General features: G+C 36.0%; 1 protein-coding gene across 1 annotated transcript; it reads right to left on the bottom strand.

The window, feature by feature from the left end:
* Positions 1 to 744: 744 nt before the first annotated feature.
* Positions 745 to 8,219, bottom strand: LOC145219208 (scavenger receptor cysteine-rich domain-containing protein DMBT1-like). Its single transcript, XM_080086604.1, has 13 exons — positions 8,110 to 8,219; positions 7,788 to 7,954; positions 7,086 to 7,236; positions 6,497 to 6,672; positions 4,848 to 5,001; positions 4,340 to 4,388; positions 3,892 to 4,057; positions 3,512 to 3,669; positions 3,136 to 3,307; positions 2,554 to 2,624; positions 2,155 to 2,344; positions 1,803 to 1,911; positions 745 to 1,147 (listed from the first exon to the last, which is right to left on the bottom strand). The coding sequence occupies exons 1-13, from the start codon at positions 8,168 to 8,170 to the stop codon at positions 984 to 986; spliced, it is 1,788 nt and encodes a 595-aa protein (XP_079942730.1). The 5' UTR covers positions 8,171 to 8,219; the 3' UTR covers positions 745 to 983.
* Between the last annotated feature and the right edge of the window lie 11,092 nt (positions 8,220 to 19,311).

The following is a 19,311-nucleotide window of genomic DNA, read 5'->3' as shown; positions in this document are numbered from 1 at the left end:
GTTAATAAATATGGCAAACTAGCGGTACGTTTTAAAGGTGCCATAATAAAAAATAAGGTGAAATCCAAATTATTAAACAATTACAGTTAAATATAAACATATGTGTTTCCACTGGTCAAAACATTTAATGAATAAAAATGTTAAAATAGATAAGACCAACGAAATCTTAACCGTTAAAATACCAGACTAATAGAGCAACGAAACTCATGGATTTTCTTTGAAACATAAATATGTAAAATGTGTATTTGTTTGTGAAGATTTGATTCAACAGATTATACATGTTTGTCGTAGGTTGGTTTGTATCCGAAACTAAATGTAACGTTGGAAACAATCAATACACTAGGTGGAGGCATTAAGTTAAAAATAAAATCGTATTCAGTCACCATAAGAAACAATCCCAACTTGCAAACCAAATCTACCACAAATCAGCTTGTTAAGCATATTTCCTCTCGACATCCAAAAACTTGTTTAATACTTAACCAGTAAATGTTTTGACCATAAAACTTTATTCTGGCTGTGACTGCCATTTCTAAACATCCATTCTAGTTTTACTTAGTGGTTCTTATGAATCATGCAAATGTAGCAACTATTAAAAAAACAGCAATTTGTTTATAATGTTACAAACTTCGTAGTAGTTCCTCTCACATTTTAATTAAGAGATACATGCTACTCTAAAATGTCTAATTGAAACGTGAAAAGCAAAAATGTGACTTTGGTGGCCATATAACCAATACGCACACAGTATCAATTGCATCCGATTATATTGTTTTTCATTCATAGAAACATAAACACTTCGACAAGGTATTTTTTCAGACAACAATAGTAAATATAAGCAGTAAATATTCCATGTACTGTAATGACTAGCTTTGAACCCTCTAGTTTGAAATCTAAGTTTAGTTGTTGTTTGGGGGAAAATTTTAAGAGTTTTTATGTGGTCAGAAACAGTACAATGTTATCTGTGAAAAGTTATTGCGAAATGTTATCTATAGACCAGTTTGTTTAGATTTTGGATTTTGGGCAATTATGCCCCATACGAGGTAACCGGCTGCAAAAATTACAGCAGCCAGAAGAACAAACATCCCAAGTTGGAAGATGTTATAAGCTGCATCATTAGCTTCATTAGCTTCATTTCTGTCTCCTAGAGTGTCTGCAGAAAAAGAAGGTTTAACTTAGATAAACATATGTGCATGGAAAGCATTTGTTACGGGAACTAGAGCTTAACACTTCATGCAGACTAAAAATAATACTATTCTTATATATACATCGAACGAGACCAAGAAACTTAATGCCGAATCAAGCTGATTATCAATGCATTTCAGTGCGACCAGAAGTCGTAGATTAAACATTCAGTTGATGGTGGGATTCGAACCCATCGCATACCATTATTCAGTACTAAGTATTTCGTTTTTAAAGTAACTTTTTTGTTTTCTGGTCAACTCAAGGCCGAGAATGTTTCCTATATAAAACTTCAAAAAAGCGATGCATAAGTTAGCCAAGTTGGCCGAGTGGTTTAGTACAACCGACTTGTGTTCAATAGTTTGTGAGTTCTAATGACTATTAGTTAACGCATTTAGGCGTTGCCGGCCCATCGAGGATGAAATTAAAACATTCAAAAACAAATTCACTGTCATAGAAACAGGAGAAATATTTCATAATTGAGGCCTAATATAGCTGTAGTAAATATGTCCCCAATGGTTTTACTTGATAAATACAACAATTTAATAACTTGAAACATAGGCAACTGCAGTAATTTGTCCTGAACTAAGTTAATATGTAGAAGAGTTTAATTATTGTGTTGGTACCTTGCATAAGCAAATACTTGGTAGTTTGTAAGATGTGCACTGGCCCTGCAGAAATTCGATGGCTGCGTCCATTGTTGTCAACAGATCGTCTTTTTTTCCCACCACACATCTGCAAATCAGTAAAATATTTATAATTTTTTTTGATGTATATAAGTATTATTAAGGATAAATAAAGCAGCTAAATGTAATCTGAAAAAACTCAAACATCTTGTTTTTTTCTATGTTCATTTCAATTAAAGCAAACTTATTGACAAATAAGTAAATCAAATATAATCCACTTTACTTGCAATGATGTAAGCAGCTGGACGAAGTACTTATTATGAGCATAACACAACAAACAAACTCAACTCACCTGTCCAGGACATTGTCCAGTTGAGTTTTGACAGATGGTCACGTCGCAGTGGATGTAGATAAATTGTTCTGCGTCGGTAAAGTTTGTCCACACAAAGCTCATCAGCTTGAACGTCGCAAAGTTGGATTTGTAATTCCGCATTAACATCTTTGCATCGGCAGCCTCGCCTCCACTGGGTGGCGCAATGCATCTAATAATATTCACATCAATGTAAGCAAGTTGAAATAGGGCAGGAACTTGGCCGAACGGTCTGGCGCGCCTGACCCATATACAGACATAAAAAACCTGATCGGGATTCGTCCCCGGGAGAGTCCTGGGTTCGAACCCCGTGAAAAAAAAAGTTGAAATAGAATGCACCGTTCGAAAAGCAAGAGCATGTCAAACACAACTACTGCTTACCCGCTTGCTACAACAAGGTAGTTCGGCAAACCACTGGCGTTTTCAACTCGTGTCGCCCAACATTCTTCAAGCTGTGCACAAACAGTGTACCAAATTCATATGAACAGTATATTATATATTGTTTGGGTGTTCAATATTAAATCACGGAATAAGGTTTGTTTTAGATAGGTTTCAAAATTTTTATTTAAAGGAAGGCTTAAAGATGGAGTTATGTTTAAAATACAAAACCAAGTTACACACCAGAGTACGGACCGGACATTTTGGGTCGATTCGGATGTTATTTTTTACCAACTGGGTTAATTCGGACCTGACTTCACATTGTATGACCGTAACCATTGTAATTACATATTCTGTACTTTTGCAGGCTTTGATGTATATGACTGTCAAACAAACTTTTGGGCCTTAACCGGCTTATTCAAAACGATTCGGGTTCGGGCTTGAATTTCGGGTCAGATCTCAACTATGTTGCATACAAAGCAAAACAATGACTACAGGTAACACAATTCTGTTTAACTAAAAACACAAGTGTATCATGTGAGTTTGTTATCCATTTTGCTTCAATAAGTTTGTTTTACTTTTTACCTGGACAATAAAGTCATCGTTGCTTGGAGAAATTTCTTCAAGTTTAACTTCAGCAAAAATGTAGTTGGGCACAGTGACTTCCCCAGACAAGCTTTCGTTGAAATGTTCGTTTGTAAAAAGATTTAGAGCGACGTCAAAGTTTCCTGTATTCTCGGCCGAAATTTCAACGGATCTGCACATTGTTATTTCGAAGATAATTAAACATATTTCTATAGGGATTTAGAACTATAGTTTCATTTTCTTGTTTTTATTGGTTACTTTTCATAATGTTTGGCCAGTACTAGTGATGATAAAACTAACATTGCACAATGAAATAATTACCAACTGATGTCGTGTGCCAAGTAACATATGGCATGTGCCTTTGTTGTCGCCTTACCCAGCTTGAGGTTGGACGTTGGATGACGTGAGAAGTTGATCGGCTTCAAATAGACAAGTCACATTGAGCTTGTTTTGCACGTCGCGTTGGATCACGGCAGTAGACGGAGCTAGGAATCTCCAGATCAGGAACGACACTGACACCATATCGTTCTCATTCTGTTATTACAAAAAATGTACGTAATCATTCTCAGTACAAACGCAAAAAAAGTTTACAAAACCAAACAATGTTAATCCTTTATTTTATTGGCGCGTTAAATTCAAATACCATTCATCTTTGCTAACTATGTTTTTTCATTGTTTAAATAAGTAACCGATGATTTGCCTGAGCGTTGTTAATCAGTTTATGCAGCGTCAATATATAAAATAATCGTATGTTACCTTGTAGGCACCTTCACACTGACCAATGTCAAACACAAACACCGGGTCTGCCCCCGTGACCTTGCAGTTGTCATTAAGTAGAGAAAGGGGAGTTTCCCTGTCCAATGCGATGTAGAGTGTGTCACCGAGTTCATAGTCTAATGTGGTCTGTTCATCAGCTGTTACCCTGCGAATAGCAACTATAGCGGTGACAGTATACTTGATACGTTTGCGTTTTGCTCAATGCGTAACGTAACTGGTTTTTTAACTATTTGGTTGGAAACTTTGAATCCAATTCTTCCTTCTTTATACCTTTAAAGCTTATATTTTATTTGTACAATCGAAGTTTTTGTGCGATGTCTAAAAACACTATGCCAAAAATCAAATATCTAAAGTAACCCAATCATTACTAATCTCTTAAGGTTTATTAATGTTACATCAATCAAAAAGAAAAAAAAAAAAAACTTACGGGATGGTCAAACTTTCAGTCTGGCACACGCTCATTGATTGTTCCGTTCCTGCAAAAAACATTACATTACTTTTAGTTAGGTTACCCCTTTTGAACTAAATAACAGGCACCTTGCTGCATTGGATAGATAAAGTTTTTGAACCAAATAACAAGATTGATTAAATTATCTGCATTTCCGCATTGCATAGATAAAATTTTGCTTCAGCCCATTTCACTAAACTTGCGTTTCAAAACTATTTTTGTAGTTTTCTACAAGAAGAACCTAATGGGTTTTGTTTTCCCTTTTTCACAACCTAAAAAATTACAGCTCGATGCCACTGAATTGACAAAATGACAAATAATGAACATGATATGGTGCAAATCAATTTAATATAATCTCATTTACTTTACGGGTAATTCGGAAAGTTTAATTTTTTTCCATCAGTATCAACCTTTGAAAATGTACCTAAAACATTCATTGTCCGATTTGTTTTTTGTCTTTTGCTTTCTAAAACCAAATAGCACTAACCTGAGGGAAGGTTGACCGTCGCATTAAATCCCTGCTGAGTACCGGAAACGTCGCTGATAAAGATAAGAGTAAGATTTGTCGCAGTAACTGTGTGATTCAATCCTCCACCATAATGTCCAGTCAATCTTTCTACATTTCCTTGGTCGTCTTTAAACTGAAAATAATTTCGCTCCATTGATCTAGTGGAAAAACTCTGGTTTAAATCGGGGGTGCATAAGGCGCGGGAGAAAAAAGGGAAGTTATGACGCCGCAAAAACATGTCTGGGGTTGGTCAATGGAATAAAACTGCTTTTCACAGAAATTTGGGTGTAATAATCGCTCTGACTGGGTTTCGAGTGCCTGGAGAGTTTGTTAGCGGCTAAGTAACCATTGGGAAAAAATACTAAATAAACAACAGTCAGGACGTGATTGCACTCAAAATAATCTCTATCTACGAGTGAAAGAATAACAATTTTTTTCTAGATTTTTAGGCAACGGTAAAATGGATTTCTTTGAGTGGTTTAGTTAGATAATCAAAACAAAAATGCTGTTGGTAAAATGGCGATCTGTGATGTGAGAGTCAATAGGAAATTGGAGCGTTATATTTGTCGAACCAGGGCCAACATCCGCTTGCGTCTTATCCATGAAACGAACAAACTTTCACAGTATTTTCCTATAAAAAAGCACCAGGAACATATCGAGAGAACTAACGTTGTTTACCGGTTGGTTTGCAACTATGGCGCTTCATATATTGGGGAAACGCGACCAAATCTGGCTGTAGGACTCTAAGAACATCGCATGGACCAAAAATCAGAAGTGTGTCGGCACATTTTTTCGAATCCCACACATAAAGTTAATTTTGCCGAGCCAAGGCCGCGTAAAACTGTTGTTTCTCGAATCGCTTTCTATTCAAAAAGCATGACTCCGAGCTCAACATCGACACAGTTTCCATGCCATTGCGTCTGTTCAACACCTGACCTATTTCTTCGGTTCTTATCTTTTTTCTACGTCACCGTTCTAAACGCCAGTTCCCTGTTATCGCCTGTGACGTCATTTCACACACCTGGCCTGGCGTACTGTGATTTATATATGAGTGTGCCGTGATGGCTGGTCTGCACAGACGCTTCAGGGCTGATCCCAGTTATGAATTTATGTTCATCTTAACTGATACTGGTCAATCTGGCGATCCCCTACTACGAAGCTGACATGTGCAGCATACGAGGCAGGCAACGGTGCTTGTGATTCGACTTTCGGCGGATTTTCCAATGGGCCTGTTTAGCTCAGTTGGTAGAGCGCGAGTCCCGGAAAGACTCCTGTCGTGGGTTCGAATCCCACCGCCTTGCCATATGGTGGTGAATGCTTGGTGACCGGCTGATTCGGTATAGCGCCTTCAATGGGCCTGGCGTACTGTGATTTATATATGAGTGTGTCGTGATGGCTGGTCTGCATAGACGCTTCAGGGCTGATCCCAGTTATGAATTTATGTTCATCTTAGTTGTGATAAAAGTTTTGTTTGGAGCCAGGCATTTCAAAACAGGTTCGGCTTTTGTGTCAATAAAACATGTTTGAAAAAAAATCCAAACTCGGAACAAACTGAGGCTTGATTAAAACCTGGTTCGGTCCGTTTTGGTTCTGCAATGTAATTTAAAAAGAAATAACCACTCACTTACGTATAAAAGGTCAAAGTTATTTTCGATGGTAAAAGTGGAGAATTGAAACACCAAGGACGTGCTGCTTTCCATGCGAAATCTCCAAACACAACCAGACGTAGCTGGGTAGTTACTCGGAAAGTTTGGAGACTGTAAGTTATAAACCGGGCCGGTAGCATCTTCTCCGCACAAAGTAGCTAAAATACATAGAAAACAGTAATGTAAAACTCCATAGGAGCTTTCGTGCTGATGCACAATAAGCGTAAGTTGTTTGATAGTTCAACTGCACACATTACAGCCGATAAAAACAACTGTGAATCCTGAACAGTTACTTAGTTACTTAACCACATGTATTTAAACTGTTACTCAAAAAACATGAGACTTGTTTGGCCTGGCTGCGCAAACCTCTACCCTTAATGTTCACCCGTTTCACTGATGCGACTTAACAGAATGAAAGTCTTTGCCTGTATTAACCTTAAAATAACACACAATAAACATATTCTCTTGACTCCGAATTCATAAACTTAAGAGGATGGCCAAGTTCACGAAGTGACTTTTCAGAATTGCACAAAATGAAACCTTTTTGGAAAACGTGTTAAATTTGACTTACCAGCGTGCAATACGATTTTTACTGTTCCCGTTGTGAGGTTTGTGACACAAGCTATATAAACAGTAGAGCTTTCAATAAAAAACGGAAAAGATAAACCTCCACCTTCCAACGATCCAGCCAATGTACCTTCCTCGTTGGGTCCCTCGTAAATCTAGGTTAAACACAATGAGGCTAAAGGTTAAAATTTACACATTCATGACAATTTGTTTCGTTAAGACTTCTTACCGAGCTTGAACGAACTATTGTGTAAAACACGTCAGTTTAAACCAAGTCAAACAAATACGACAGAAATGTGGCCGAGTAAAAAGTCAAGGCTAATTTCAGCCTGTTTTGTTCAAAACCAAATTTCGAACGTTTTCCGAAAACCACTTTGTTTCAATTAAAACTCCAAATCAAGTCTACGACAATTTTTTTTTCAAGCAGGCAATATGAAACAAGCCAGAAATCGAGTTAAAGTATTTAAAAAGAAGTGATTTTGGTTCGTTACTTTAATCGTCTAGTTGAGATAAATGTGTTATATGCGCACGTGTGTCATACAAACTGTTTTTTTCTGGTTAAAACATCGAAAAATAATAATCAACGGCTTGCAATAAGATGTAGAAAGATCGAAAGTGTGCAAACTGTCCGCCCTACAGTTTAAAAAGAAATGCACCAACAGCATTTTGTGTACCGAAGTTAAAGGTTATACTCATAAGACTTTACCTTACAAAAGTTGTCTGCAGCTAGCTCTCCACTTCCAAAATAAGTAATCATTCTTGTGGCCCCCAGTGAGTGGATGACACGTCGAGTATATGTGGTACATTGAGGTAAAATGTTCACTCCTAGCGAACTTGTAGTTATTTCCGCTTCGTGACACTGACCGTCCGACACTGAACATGAGATTTACCATTAGAAATAAACTTACACATTGTTCAATGGTTTTATTTGATAAATTGCAATATTTAGTTTGTAAATTTATATGCCGCGAGTACAATTTTTTTTGAATGGCTATGTTTTATTGCTATAGTTGCCAAAACTTACTTACCTCGATGCAATAAAGTCATTAGGCTCACGAAAAGAGCAAACTTTACCAGCAAAATTGACATTTTGGACGTTTTGTTTGACAAAAGACAACTGTTTGATACATCAACTATACCTGCTAATATACAATACATATAAATCATTAAACATACTAAGTTACTACTACCAATATAACCTACAACTATATATATTTGCACATATACTACGTACGCATATTTTTGCTTTTCTATATTTAAACATGTTTTATTTGAACTTGTTTAGTCAAGTGTGGCAACAACTTTGCCTAAATCATTTTAGCAATACAAGTCTTATAATGCTACCTCTCAGCTGCAACTCTTCGTATGCGCCAATTTCCTTTTCGACATTATACCACACTGTGGTCTAATAAACAGTCGTACACACCGCAAGCCCCGCAACACAACGCAGGTGATTCAAACCGGATCAATACAGTTGCGACGCTTACCCTGTATCGATGCCGCTACATCTAACTGGGTTAAAACGCGTATTACGTTGTTCACGTGAGTCGTCGTTCTTTTTTCAAACTCCGCGGAAGCAAGCTGCAGACAGTGCCCATTGTTTTAATCCACAAGTCCCGTCATTGCAGCTGCTGTTTTTTTGTAACGCCACTCGAGTTTGTTGGGAGTAACAGTCTGATATAAAGTGTACCATTTAAGATTTTAACCATCTATATGTACTGAAACTCATAGTAAAGGTTTAATAGTAAGCTTTACAGAACACGTTTTAGTGTTTACAGCAGTTTGCACGATTTTTAATGTTATTTGGCAAGACAGCATTTTTTCCCTGGTCATTACACAAAAAAACTCACAAGTCCTTTGGAGCCCAAGTTTAAAATTGAAATGAGAAAGATCAAAGCCCCACCCCTTACCTAACACGGTTGGTTAGCTTGCAGGGCTCCCCACGACTGGCCACCCCCTCTTTTACTTACACCTTTAAATTGTTTGCTATACAAGGGTGTATACGAGGGTAGAGCTACTAATAAACTTGCGACAGATAAAGTTTCTTAAGTTCCGATAGATGGCGTAAAGAGCACAATTATTTAACTACAGATCGTCTGGGATAGAGTTAGGGGCTAAATTTAACACGAGAACTAAGTTTGCAGGTTAAAATTATTTTCAGTATAAAACCTCACCTCAACTGTAATCGCATAAACCGTCAGCGTTTTCATACAATCTTCCTTGACAATTTACAAATGCTCTTTGTGCCATCTATCGGTATTTAGCAAACTTTGTCCAATACCAGTTCTTACAGTTGAATCAATCGGTCAGTGACTGAATTGCTGAGTCAAGTGTTGCAAAAGCTTTGTTTAAACCGTTTCAGCTATACCAGTATCATAATGCTACATCTCAGCTAAAATGCTTTGTATATCTCTTGTTTCCTCATATACCCCGAACACACTGCGGCCTACTTAGAGATTGCCAGCGCAAACCATCACAAACCTCGTAACACAATGCAGGTGATTCAAACCGGATCAATACACTTGCGGCGCCTATGCGGTAACGATGCCGCTTTATACAACTGGATTTAGCGCGTAACACATAACTCATGTGGTTCGACTGTATTATGGAACCTGTGTTTAATTATTTTGTTAAACTTTAAACCGTTTTGGTTTTATTACTGAAATTGAAACATGAAGCTTGAACTTGAATCCTCAAAATATTCGGTAAAAAAAGCATAATATTTCAGTATTTGCTGTTCTTTTTTAAATAAACTATCTCCCATTGAATGCCTTGTTAAATTTGAAACCTAATATATCTCTATTGCATTGTTACTACCCACATCAAAAAATGACCAATTATAAAGTCAGGCCTTATTTATTAAAAATCAATCCACAAATCTACACGAAAAGCACACCCCGTTTCAACCGTAACTCATTCCAAAAAATGTTTAATGCATGTAAAATGTTGTGAGATACATTTGTGAAAACTTTTTATTTGTAATTAAATGCGAATCTACAGTTATTAAGTTGATTATGTTTCTCCCTGCTATACCGTTTGGTGTGCAGCCAAAGGAGCAACGTACGGTGCTAGAAATGCGATTCATCTATTAAGAGACAACAACGTCAACCCTTAGAAATTTTTCAAAAATCCAAAATTCACATTTTTACCGCATGCGCAAGATCGTTTGTTAACCCAAAAATGCAAACTTGCCTTGACAATGGCGATTTCGTTAAGTGTGGTTGTTGTTTGGTTTAAACCAACTGAACAGGTTTTATGTTAGGAAATTTCCTTCTAGTGCAACGAGTCCGGGTCTTTTCACAGCTGAGACTTAAGTTACGTCAAGTCAGTAAAAGAAACGAATCAAGTTGCATTGGAGTCCAGTCACCGACTCGAGTCTCTATATCATTTATTTTAATTTACATTTTGTTACGACACGGTACACTCATATATAAATCTTAGTAAGCAAGGCCAGTAAAAATTCATACCCAATCAGCAATTGAGATCAGTTGTTGGTAGAGCGCAAGTCCCGTAAAGGCACGTATCGTGGGTTCAAATCCCACTGCAGGCTTGTTTTTTAAGACTACGTCTCGCATATGTTGTAATACTTCGACTGATTCGATATGACGCTTTTCATATGCCCGGTTTACTATGACTCAGGCAAACAACTACCTTTTTGATTTCATAAGTGAAAGATTTTCTCTATTCGTGTCTTTTCTCGGACATTGGGTAAAACTTCTTGCACTCACTCCCTTCCTTTTCACGATTATGACATGTCACTTCCAATTAGTCAGAAAAGTGTGACATGACGTATTCAATGCTTTGACGTTTCTGTTGAAGTGAGTATGTACAGTTATTGTTTCTTAGAGAAACTTTGTGAAAAACTTTATGGTGCAAGTATATGTGCAGCTTAATGAATACTTAAGATCTGTGAAGCTTTGCTTCAAAGAAGGTAATGCTAAATTGTGTAAATTTGTACATTTATACGTTGCGACGGCATGGCAATGATTATAACTTATTGGTTTAGATGGATATTTATTTATTATCTTAAGATCATTTATCATTTATCATCATCTAGTAAGTTATTAAGTATAGTCAACATGGCAGTGAAATTATTTAAAAGAAGATATTTTATGACAAACTTTATAGTGCAAGTTTATGTGCAGTTATATGAATTCTAAGGATCTATGTACGGTTAACTTTTCAGAAAGGTTTTATTAATTTGTGTAAATATGCACATTAATTAAGTTGTGAAGGTTGGTTCGAATGGCAATGATATACTTTGAACTATTTAGTTTAGATATATTCATTTCTTTTGTTGAGGTCATTTACTACGACTTCTAGTAAGCAGTGTGAATTCATTAATGTTCGTGTGTACCATCGCTTTTTGTAGGTGGTGTATTCAACAGTTATGTTGTGTGCGATGGCTGTACAATAATTTTGCTGTTGAGTGGTCAAAATGAATGCATCTGTTTCTCAAACTTTGTAAAATAAATTGTTAAAGCGTGTGGCAGAATCATTCAAAATTATAAGTCAATAAACTATTTAATCGATGATTTGTTCAGCAAAGTAAAATTGCATAGTTTTATAATAATGTCAAAAAATTCTTTAGGATATAACAAAAAGCACGCTTCAAACTTATTAAAAGCAGTTTTAGAATTTGCTGAACAATGATTTGAATAAGTTGTCACCCCATAGCTTGAGTCGTTTTTAATAATAAAGTTCTTTTTATGTCATACCCTCATTACAAAGGCCGTGTTGATTTTACAAAAATTATGAATCTATAATTAAACCAATAGCGGCAGCATAAATGGAATTTGATTACAGTCCTGTTAATGCGTCCCCTCGCTTTATCATTACTTTATTGCGAGCTATGCCCTCCTGTATGTCTGCAGCTAATTGATACACTAAAATAAAGTACAATTAATTACTTAAGCAAATAAGAAAATGTCATTCAACACGTCGGAAAAAGAACCACAAAGTTCGGTGTGGGATGAACAGCAAAATACCAAAATACCGGTGAGTGCAAATGTTTTGCAAAATTTAATTCCCATTTAATTGAATTAGGTTATAATTAACAACATTTTGGCGATATCGGCAGTACATTCTGCAGTTGCAAAATGGTACCGACAGTAATAACTTGATTTCTAAAGAAATATTGTCGAAAGTTATATGTGTAAATGAATAGTTTTATAGTTTGCATTAAAAATGCTTCCAAAATATTGTTCCAACCACTGAAGATGAGGGGTATTTATTAGGTGACGTATTTTTGTTTTTATTTTTCGCTAAATACACAACACACTGTTGTCATTGAAGAAACAACTTAACTTTTTATTTTTCAGGTTTCTAACAAGATTACATGCGAAGAATGTGACATTACCTTTCACCGACCACCACCAAACCAAGGTTAAAAAACGATAGACATTGCAAAAATTTGTGTATGTAATGGGTCACTTTTATCAGATCGAATAGCATTTGACAAATTTGACCCAAACGGAATCCCAGACCCACCGGAGCAATCGGATGGCAATGAGGATCAAATCCCAAAAGATACACAACATACACCGCCGATTTAAAGCATTTCATTTGATGGTGTCTGTCGGTGTTCTGGTTACGTACGTTGCAGTAATTACGGAGATTGCAGAGGTGACCTGTTGCGCTGTCCGAAGAAGCTGGCCACTTTTCTAAGGGGACTGCGTTAAAATTACAGAAAAATAGGTAGAAAATCCAAAAGCTCATTTCAAAGCTACTAACAAATACCGACAAATGACGTAAAGAGCGCGGTTATTTAAATTTACAGTAAGACTAGAATAGATTTGGGGACTAAATTTAATAAAAAACTGAGTTTTGACTTGATTTTATTGTTATTATTATTATGGAACCATAGACTAAACCGAGTGATCTTAACTCTCAGCACTTTTTACACAAACTGCTTTTAACATGTTTGAGTGTGCCACATACCGGAACTTAGCAATCCTGTATATTAAAAGTTTCTATATTATTAGTTTTAGCAGAGTTACTTTTCATGTATTGATTTGTTTGCTATAATTGTATTAACTCTATTATCTTTTTGCCATCTCGACTTCCAAAATCATTTATGTAATTGCAACAACGGCACATTAATTTAATCGTTGTATACCTTGATTATTTTCGGGTTTTAGTTTGGATTATAGAAAAAGATTTGATGTGGGTCTAAAATTGGTGCCCGATTGTTAAACAAATCAGCAAATACCTACAATGTATGCACCTATGTTGAACAGGATTATAGGTGCCCTGAATCCTTTTTAGGGGCTTTCAGAAAGCTGTAAATTATGGCTGATGGACGTCATTGTAATATACCTACTCTTTTGAAATTTTGTTGCTTTTTTGTTTTATAGGTTCTGCCTTGTCCACCATTTCAGCCAGCAAACCAAGTAGGAATAATAATTAAAAAACAGTATTTAGTAAAAATATAAAAATGTACAAAAAAAATTTAAAGCAATTTTTAATCATAGATGAAGACCGCATAACTTCAATATTCTCTATTCTATTAACTTTGTTTGAACGGTGTTTTTGAATCTCAGTTAATAATTTTAACATTTAGCAGGAGCAAACAAACTGACTAAAAACTGTCACAAATCTATGACACGAAGTCAAGCTCAAATTATTCTGTACAGATTTTCAACAAGATTAAGATGAGGGAATTTAATTCAAACATTCCATCTCCACCACCGCTTCCTGTAAACCAATGTAAGTAGATTATGTTGAAAAACTATTGCTGTCGTCGTTGGACACTATTTTTGATGTTACCAAACAATCATTTCAGCCCGAATTGCATTTGACAACTTCGACCCTAATGGAACCCCAGCAGAAGAACCATCACAAATAGATGGCGATGAGGGTCGAAACCCGGATAATCAGCTGCAACCAGAACGAAATCAGCCTCGTAGCAACTAATGCTTGCCTAAATGTACATTAAAAACTATGCTTTTGCGTTTATTTGCCATAGGTTTAGAATATTGTTGGCCCTTTCCAATGCAGATGGATGAACTTGTAATACACCTTATTGTATTAACCTTATTACTATTTAAAAAAGCTTCTCTCACTATTTGGAAAAGCTTCTGTCATAAATGTGGCTAGGGGATGTAAAGATTAAACTCTCATTGGACGAAGAACTGTATGTTGTTTAGATATCATGCATGTATCTATAAAATATTCCATCAATAAATGTTTCTAGTAGCTATTAATATATTGATGCGTGGCTTTTGAACTAATTGTCTGAATTAAAAATCGCAAAATTATCAAGCTAAAAACCATGCAAAATGTACAGCTTATCTGACAAGAGCGCCTGTTGGAAGTACGATACCATATATACACTTCATTTTGAGAAGGTTTTTTCGTCATATCCTGGAAGTTGCGCGTCAAAGTGTGACATGACGTGGCCAATGTTTTGATTTTGTTTCTTATGCGTCTGCATGTTTCTCGTGGTTAAATCCTCTACAGCACTTGTCTACACTTCTATATGTGCAAATTATCAGTTCTACAGAGACCAGGTAAAAAATAAAAGTGCGTTTTAAAAGTTCAGGATAAACTGAGAAGTTATATGAGATGGCTACGAAATTTCATATTGCTAATGTTGAAAGCTATTACATGTATAAAGACGTACTTGAAGGGCACGGACTTTTGCCTGTATAATTGCTGGCCTTTCAAGTTTCTAAAGTTCCTTCAAAAACTCTATTTCCGAAGTTGTGTAAAACAATAAATAAGTTGCGACATCATGAACATTTTTGCACAAGACCAGTATAGAACAATGTGTTAAGTGTTATGAACATGGGGTTTAGATATTTAACAAGGTTTAGAAGTTAACAATCAAATCATTTGCAATACTAAAGCAAGTATATTATTTAAATATGACACCCTTTGTACACAGTGGGTGAATGTGTTCGAAGTTGGATAAACGAAGACGACATATATAATTAAACATGTGACTTGTTGCCAAAGATGAAAAAAACTTTCAAACCATTTCTAATTGTGTTTAAATGTTACCTGAGAATTGAACACCTTTTTTATTCTACATATGACTGTTTGATCATTAGTGACATGACAAGTCACTTTGTGTAAACGTAAGTATTAGGGAAACAATACATATTGCGCAGTAAATTCATTCTTTCACTTTTCAGCGGACTTTGTTACACAACGAACAGAACTTTTCCTACCGGTTTGCTTGAATCGTTCTAAAACAAAACTTAAACGTTTTCTATGCAAAATTTATTCAAAAAAACAATTATATTGTGTTATAGTTTACATGAGTGAGTTTCTAGCAAATTGTTTAAAATCTAAACATTCTTGTCTGATTTGATTCATCGAAGAAGTTGTTGAATACAACAATGTCACATGAAGAAATGGAGCATTCACTACATACAAATGAAGTAAGTACGATTAATGCGAAATGAAACATGTGTTTATCCTGCTAAGTGGTAACATGTGTTTATGCTGATGTTTTTGGATCTTTAAAGTAGTTTAAGATAAACATCACAGTTTGTCAGCGCTGTCATCAGTTTTGCTTTTGTTCTTAGAATCAAAATGTTTAAATCTGATGTTTTTCAGAATCGGAATTTTCCACACCAACTCGAACCATCAGCACCATCGACGCAACCACATATACAACCATTGCAACCACATATACAACCATTGCAACTACATTTACAACCAATACCACCAGCACCTCCATTGCCATCGCAGTTACATCTACAATCAATACCAGCACCACGGGCACCAGGCAATGCATATCCCAAGGGTACAACTTTCAGATGTGGTAATACATTGCGATACATGTCCAAGGTAATAATGTACAGGCAAGAACTATTTCATTCATAATCCTTTTATAATTTCCAATATAACGATGAATTTTGAAGTACTATATAAAGATCTGTTCATAAATTATATTGTGAAAATAACGGCCTCAATAAACGTAACAAACGACATGCTTAAGCGTTCAAACGTTTCGGTAAATGCTCATACTATCATTAGCGATATGAAGGCCACATCAGTTACACCTGTTTATAAACACTTATTGTAAAAAAGCATGTCGCTTTTTTACGTTTACTTGGGCCGTTATTTTCATCATTAAACTATAAATTTATTTGCAATTCGTAACAAATACGGCTTCTAGCAAACTAACTATTTGCTAATTTGGCAAAAAATGTTACAAAAGGAAAAAGTTTTGTTTATATTTTTGACAAGTTTGCATACAAAGAGGAATCAGTCATACCGCCACCAACTTTCGGACCACCAGAAGAAGAACTAGCTGAAATGGACGGTAATAGGAATAGAAACCTAAAAAACAATCTGCAACCTGTACAAAACCGACCTGTTGGAACCTAATAGTTAGTGCGGTGCACATCTACATATACTAACATAATGTTTATCGTGAATTTGATAGAGTTTCCGATGATTTGCACGGTTTTGTGATATTACGTATTGTTGTATCTAAATATACTACATCATTATCGGTGGCAGTTTGAGGACATGTCATCCATTTAATAAAAACCACGTTGTGGCCCAAATCAATGGTTTTTTAAGGCAAAATAGGTAATGTGTAGCCGAGCAAAGTAATCCAATTCAAAGACATTTATTCACTCCCTATAGCCGACCAATGCAAGTAGCTTAACTTAGTTATATTACCTAAATCCCTTCTGGCAACTGTATCGTTTCAACCGACGTTTTGAGTCTGTTATTGATCAAAATATTGTTTCGATTGTTCCAATTTTTCAGCTGATATAAAGTACCACCAAAACCACGCACATGACGTCATTTTGAAGTGCCTCTGGTAAAATGGTTAAACAATTGTACAAATAACGTTTAATGACACAGAATTGTAAGTAGAGTTCGGGTTCGGGCTTAGGTTTCATTAAAAAAGGCCTTTTTCGGGCCTTACTTTACACTCTATGTTATAGTATTTATTGAACTAATTTAACTAGCTAAGTTGAATTAATTAAACTAGCCAGTTGCTGAAACTGGCCTAATGTCAAACAGCCCAAAAACGCCTTGTTTAAGACCAATTATCTATTGAGTTCCTTGCCTTGGTCTTTCCTGAGGCTTCAATGTTTAGGCTTGTCAATCAACATTTCGGGCCTAAACGAGCTACTCAGAAACGATTCGGGTTCGGGCCGGGTTGGGGCTCCAATGTCAGGCCCGTTTACAACTCTATATAAATAAATAAGACAAATAGTGTTTTATTCGATATTATAATTCAATGCAAGTACGCCCGGGGTACACCGCTCTTAGTTTAATTCCCCCGATTATATATTAGTTCGTAAACACACTGCGATCCCATCGTCACAAATTGCGCAAAATTATTAACATTTTTAGTGACTTTAAGGATGCCCCTATAGCCGTTTACGTTTAATCGTATTAAAGCCCAATAATTGTGGTTGACTTCTTACTGAGACGGTTTGCTTTTTTGTAGTGAACAAGAAGCTGTGTGACCCTTTGTTGGATTTCTGTATGCTTTATAAGTACAAATATACCGTTCCCACCAGGCCCACAATTGGCAAGCAGTCCAGATTTTCTTATCATAAAATCAATGTCAAACAAGTATTTTAGAAAGCATTAAACATAAGCTGCAGTATCATTAGTGCAGCTGGTGACGAGAGATCGGTCGTATTGGCTGGTGTAGCTATCCAACGACACTTTAGTTTGTTGGGAGACCTTATAGGTTAAAACAGTGTGCTGTGTCGGCAGCTTATCATTTATTGGCTGGATGCTTTTACTTTGAATTAAACATGTTTTTCACAATTCTTAGAAATATCTGGTCTTGTTTAAGATTTAATAATAATTAAAAACGAAACATAACTATAACAGTCCTGTTTTTTCCTTGCATTCCAATTTTAACCATTATAGGTAATTCCCCCAAACATCTTTGATTATAAACGTTTTACGATACTTGGATTTGAAGTTGCAAAAGTCTATCAAAATATGTAAACTTGCTTTGTAAAAACTACATTGTACACATGCTGATCAGCTTTTTGCATTTTAATCTTGATTACGCAGCATACAACGCAGTTCTCACAACATTCAAGTTACACAACAAATAAAATAATCACATTAAATAAAACACAACAAGCTATAAGTTACAAATAAATGAATGTTTTTTAACTGTGGTTGCGCAACAAATACTTAGCATTCTGTTTCAAATAAACTGGCAGTTTACGGTTTAAACTTTATGGCATTAATACAAACATAACAATATGATTAGATATGCTATTCCATCAAAGAATGCGACATGTTACAAACGACTACCATTTTCGAATTGTTCACAGTAAGCAAAGAATTATTTCGTCAATTGTAAGAAGTTAAGATAAATTCATAAACGGTATCAGCGCTGAAGCGTCCATGCACACCAACCATCAAGGCGAATATATACATAAATCAAAGTACGCCAGGCACAAACTTTGAGTACAATGCATTTAAATTTCAAGTCTCAAAATGCTCAAATAGTTAACACTTTATCGAAAACATTTGTAAATCGTAAGAAAATCAGATAAAAGCTATCATGATTAATCCCTCAAAAAATGCAACGATTTTAAAGCAAAATATCGTATACGTTTTTGTGTCCAAGGATGAAACTTTATCCAACCACTTCAATGACTCTGTCGCCTTCCTGAACGGCACCAGCATTGTAGGTCACAGTCAATTCCGTTGGGGGACTTGTAATTGCCTCGATAGAAGATACATTTTGTCTCACATATTTTTTGGCCCTAGTAAGTTGATCTTCTATTGCTTTTGAGTAAAGCAATGGATTGAGAGCGCTGTTGATTGGAAGCAACAGACAAGCACTCAACACATAAGCATCTGGTGGCATCTTGATTCCTCCAATACTCAAATATCCCAAGACGCAAATCGGAATCCAGCAACAGAAGTCGGTCAGAATCAACCTCGAGATTCTCTTCTGCATCTTGGAGCTGACGTCATTGCTTCTGGCTTCTTTCATCCGATTGCTTTGTTTGTAGATGAGAATATATCCAACCACCATGTAGATGAACATAAGAAAGTTGATTGTGATGAGGAAAGTTGAATATTCCCAAGCAAATTCACTGGTTGTGGCGAACAAACGTGGCATACATACGCTTGTTTCTCCATAATATCCAAACTCCCCCTTGATTGGGTTGCGGGGAAATGTTTCCTTAATTGTTTGTTTCACTTGGTCCCAACTCTCCGGTTCTATACTGGTAATTCTTTGTGCAAGAAGTGATATGTTTTCCCTGGAAACA

This window comes from Phallusia mammillata, chromosome 3 (assembly GCF_965637545.1).
Source record: "Phallusia mammillata chromosome 3, kaPhaMamm4.hap1.1, whole genome shotgun sequence".
Classification (NCBI taxonomy): Eukaryota; Metazoa; Chordata; class Ascidiacea; order Phlebobranchia; family Ascidiidae; genus Phallusia; species Phallusia mammillata.
The sequence above is the reverse complement of the archived record's forward strand: the minus strand, read 5'-3'. Positions and strand labels throughout refer to the sequence as shown.

What these genes read in the sequence shown, in the direction of transcription:
- LOC145219208 (XM_080086604.1), bottom strand. Translation starts at nt 8,170, where the DNA reads ATGTCAATTTTGCTGGTAAAGTTTGCTCTTTTCGTGAGCCTAATGACT. An exon ending in AATGACTTTATTGCATCGAG is followed by an intron (nt 7,955 to 8,109) that starts GTAAGTAAGTTT and finishes TCTCATGTTCAG; the next exon opens with TGTCGGACGGTCAGTGTCAC. An exon ending in GACGGTCAACCTTCCCTCAG is followed by an intron (nt 4,389 to 4,847) that starts GTTAGTGCTATT and finishes TGTTTTTTGCAG; the next exon opens with GAACGGAACAATCAATGAGC.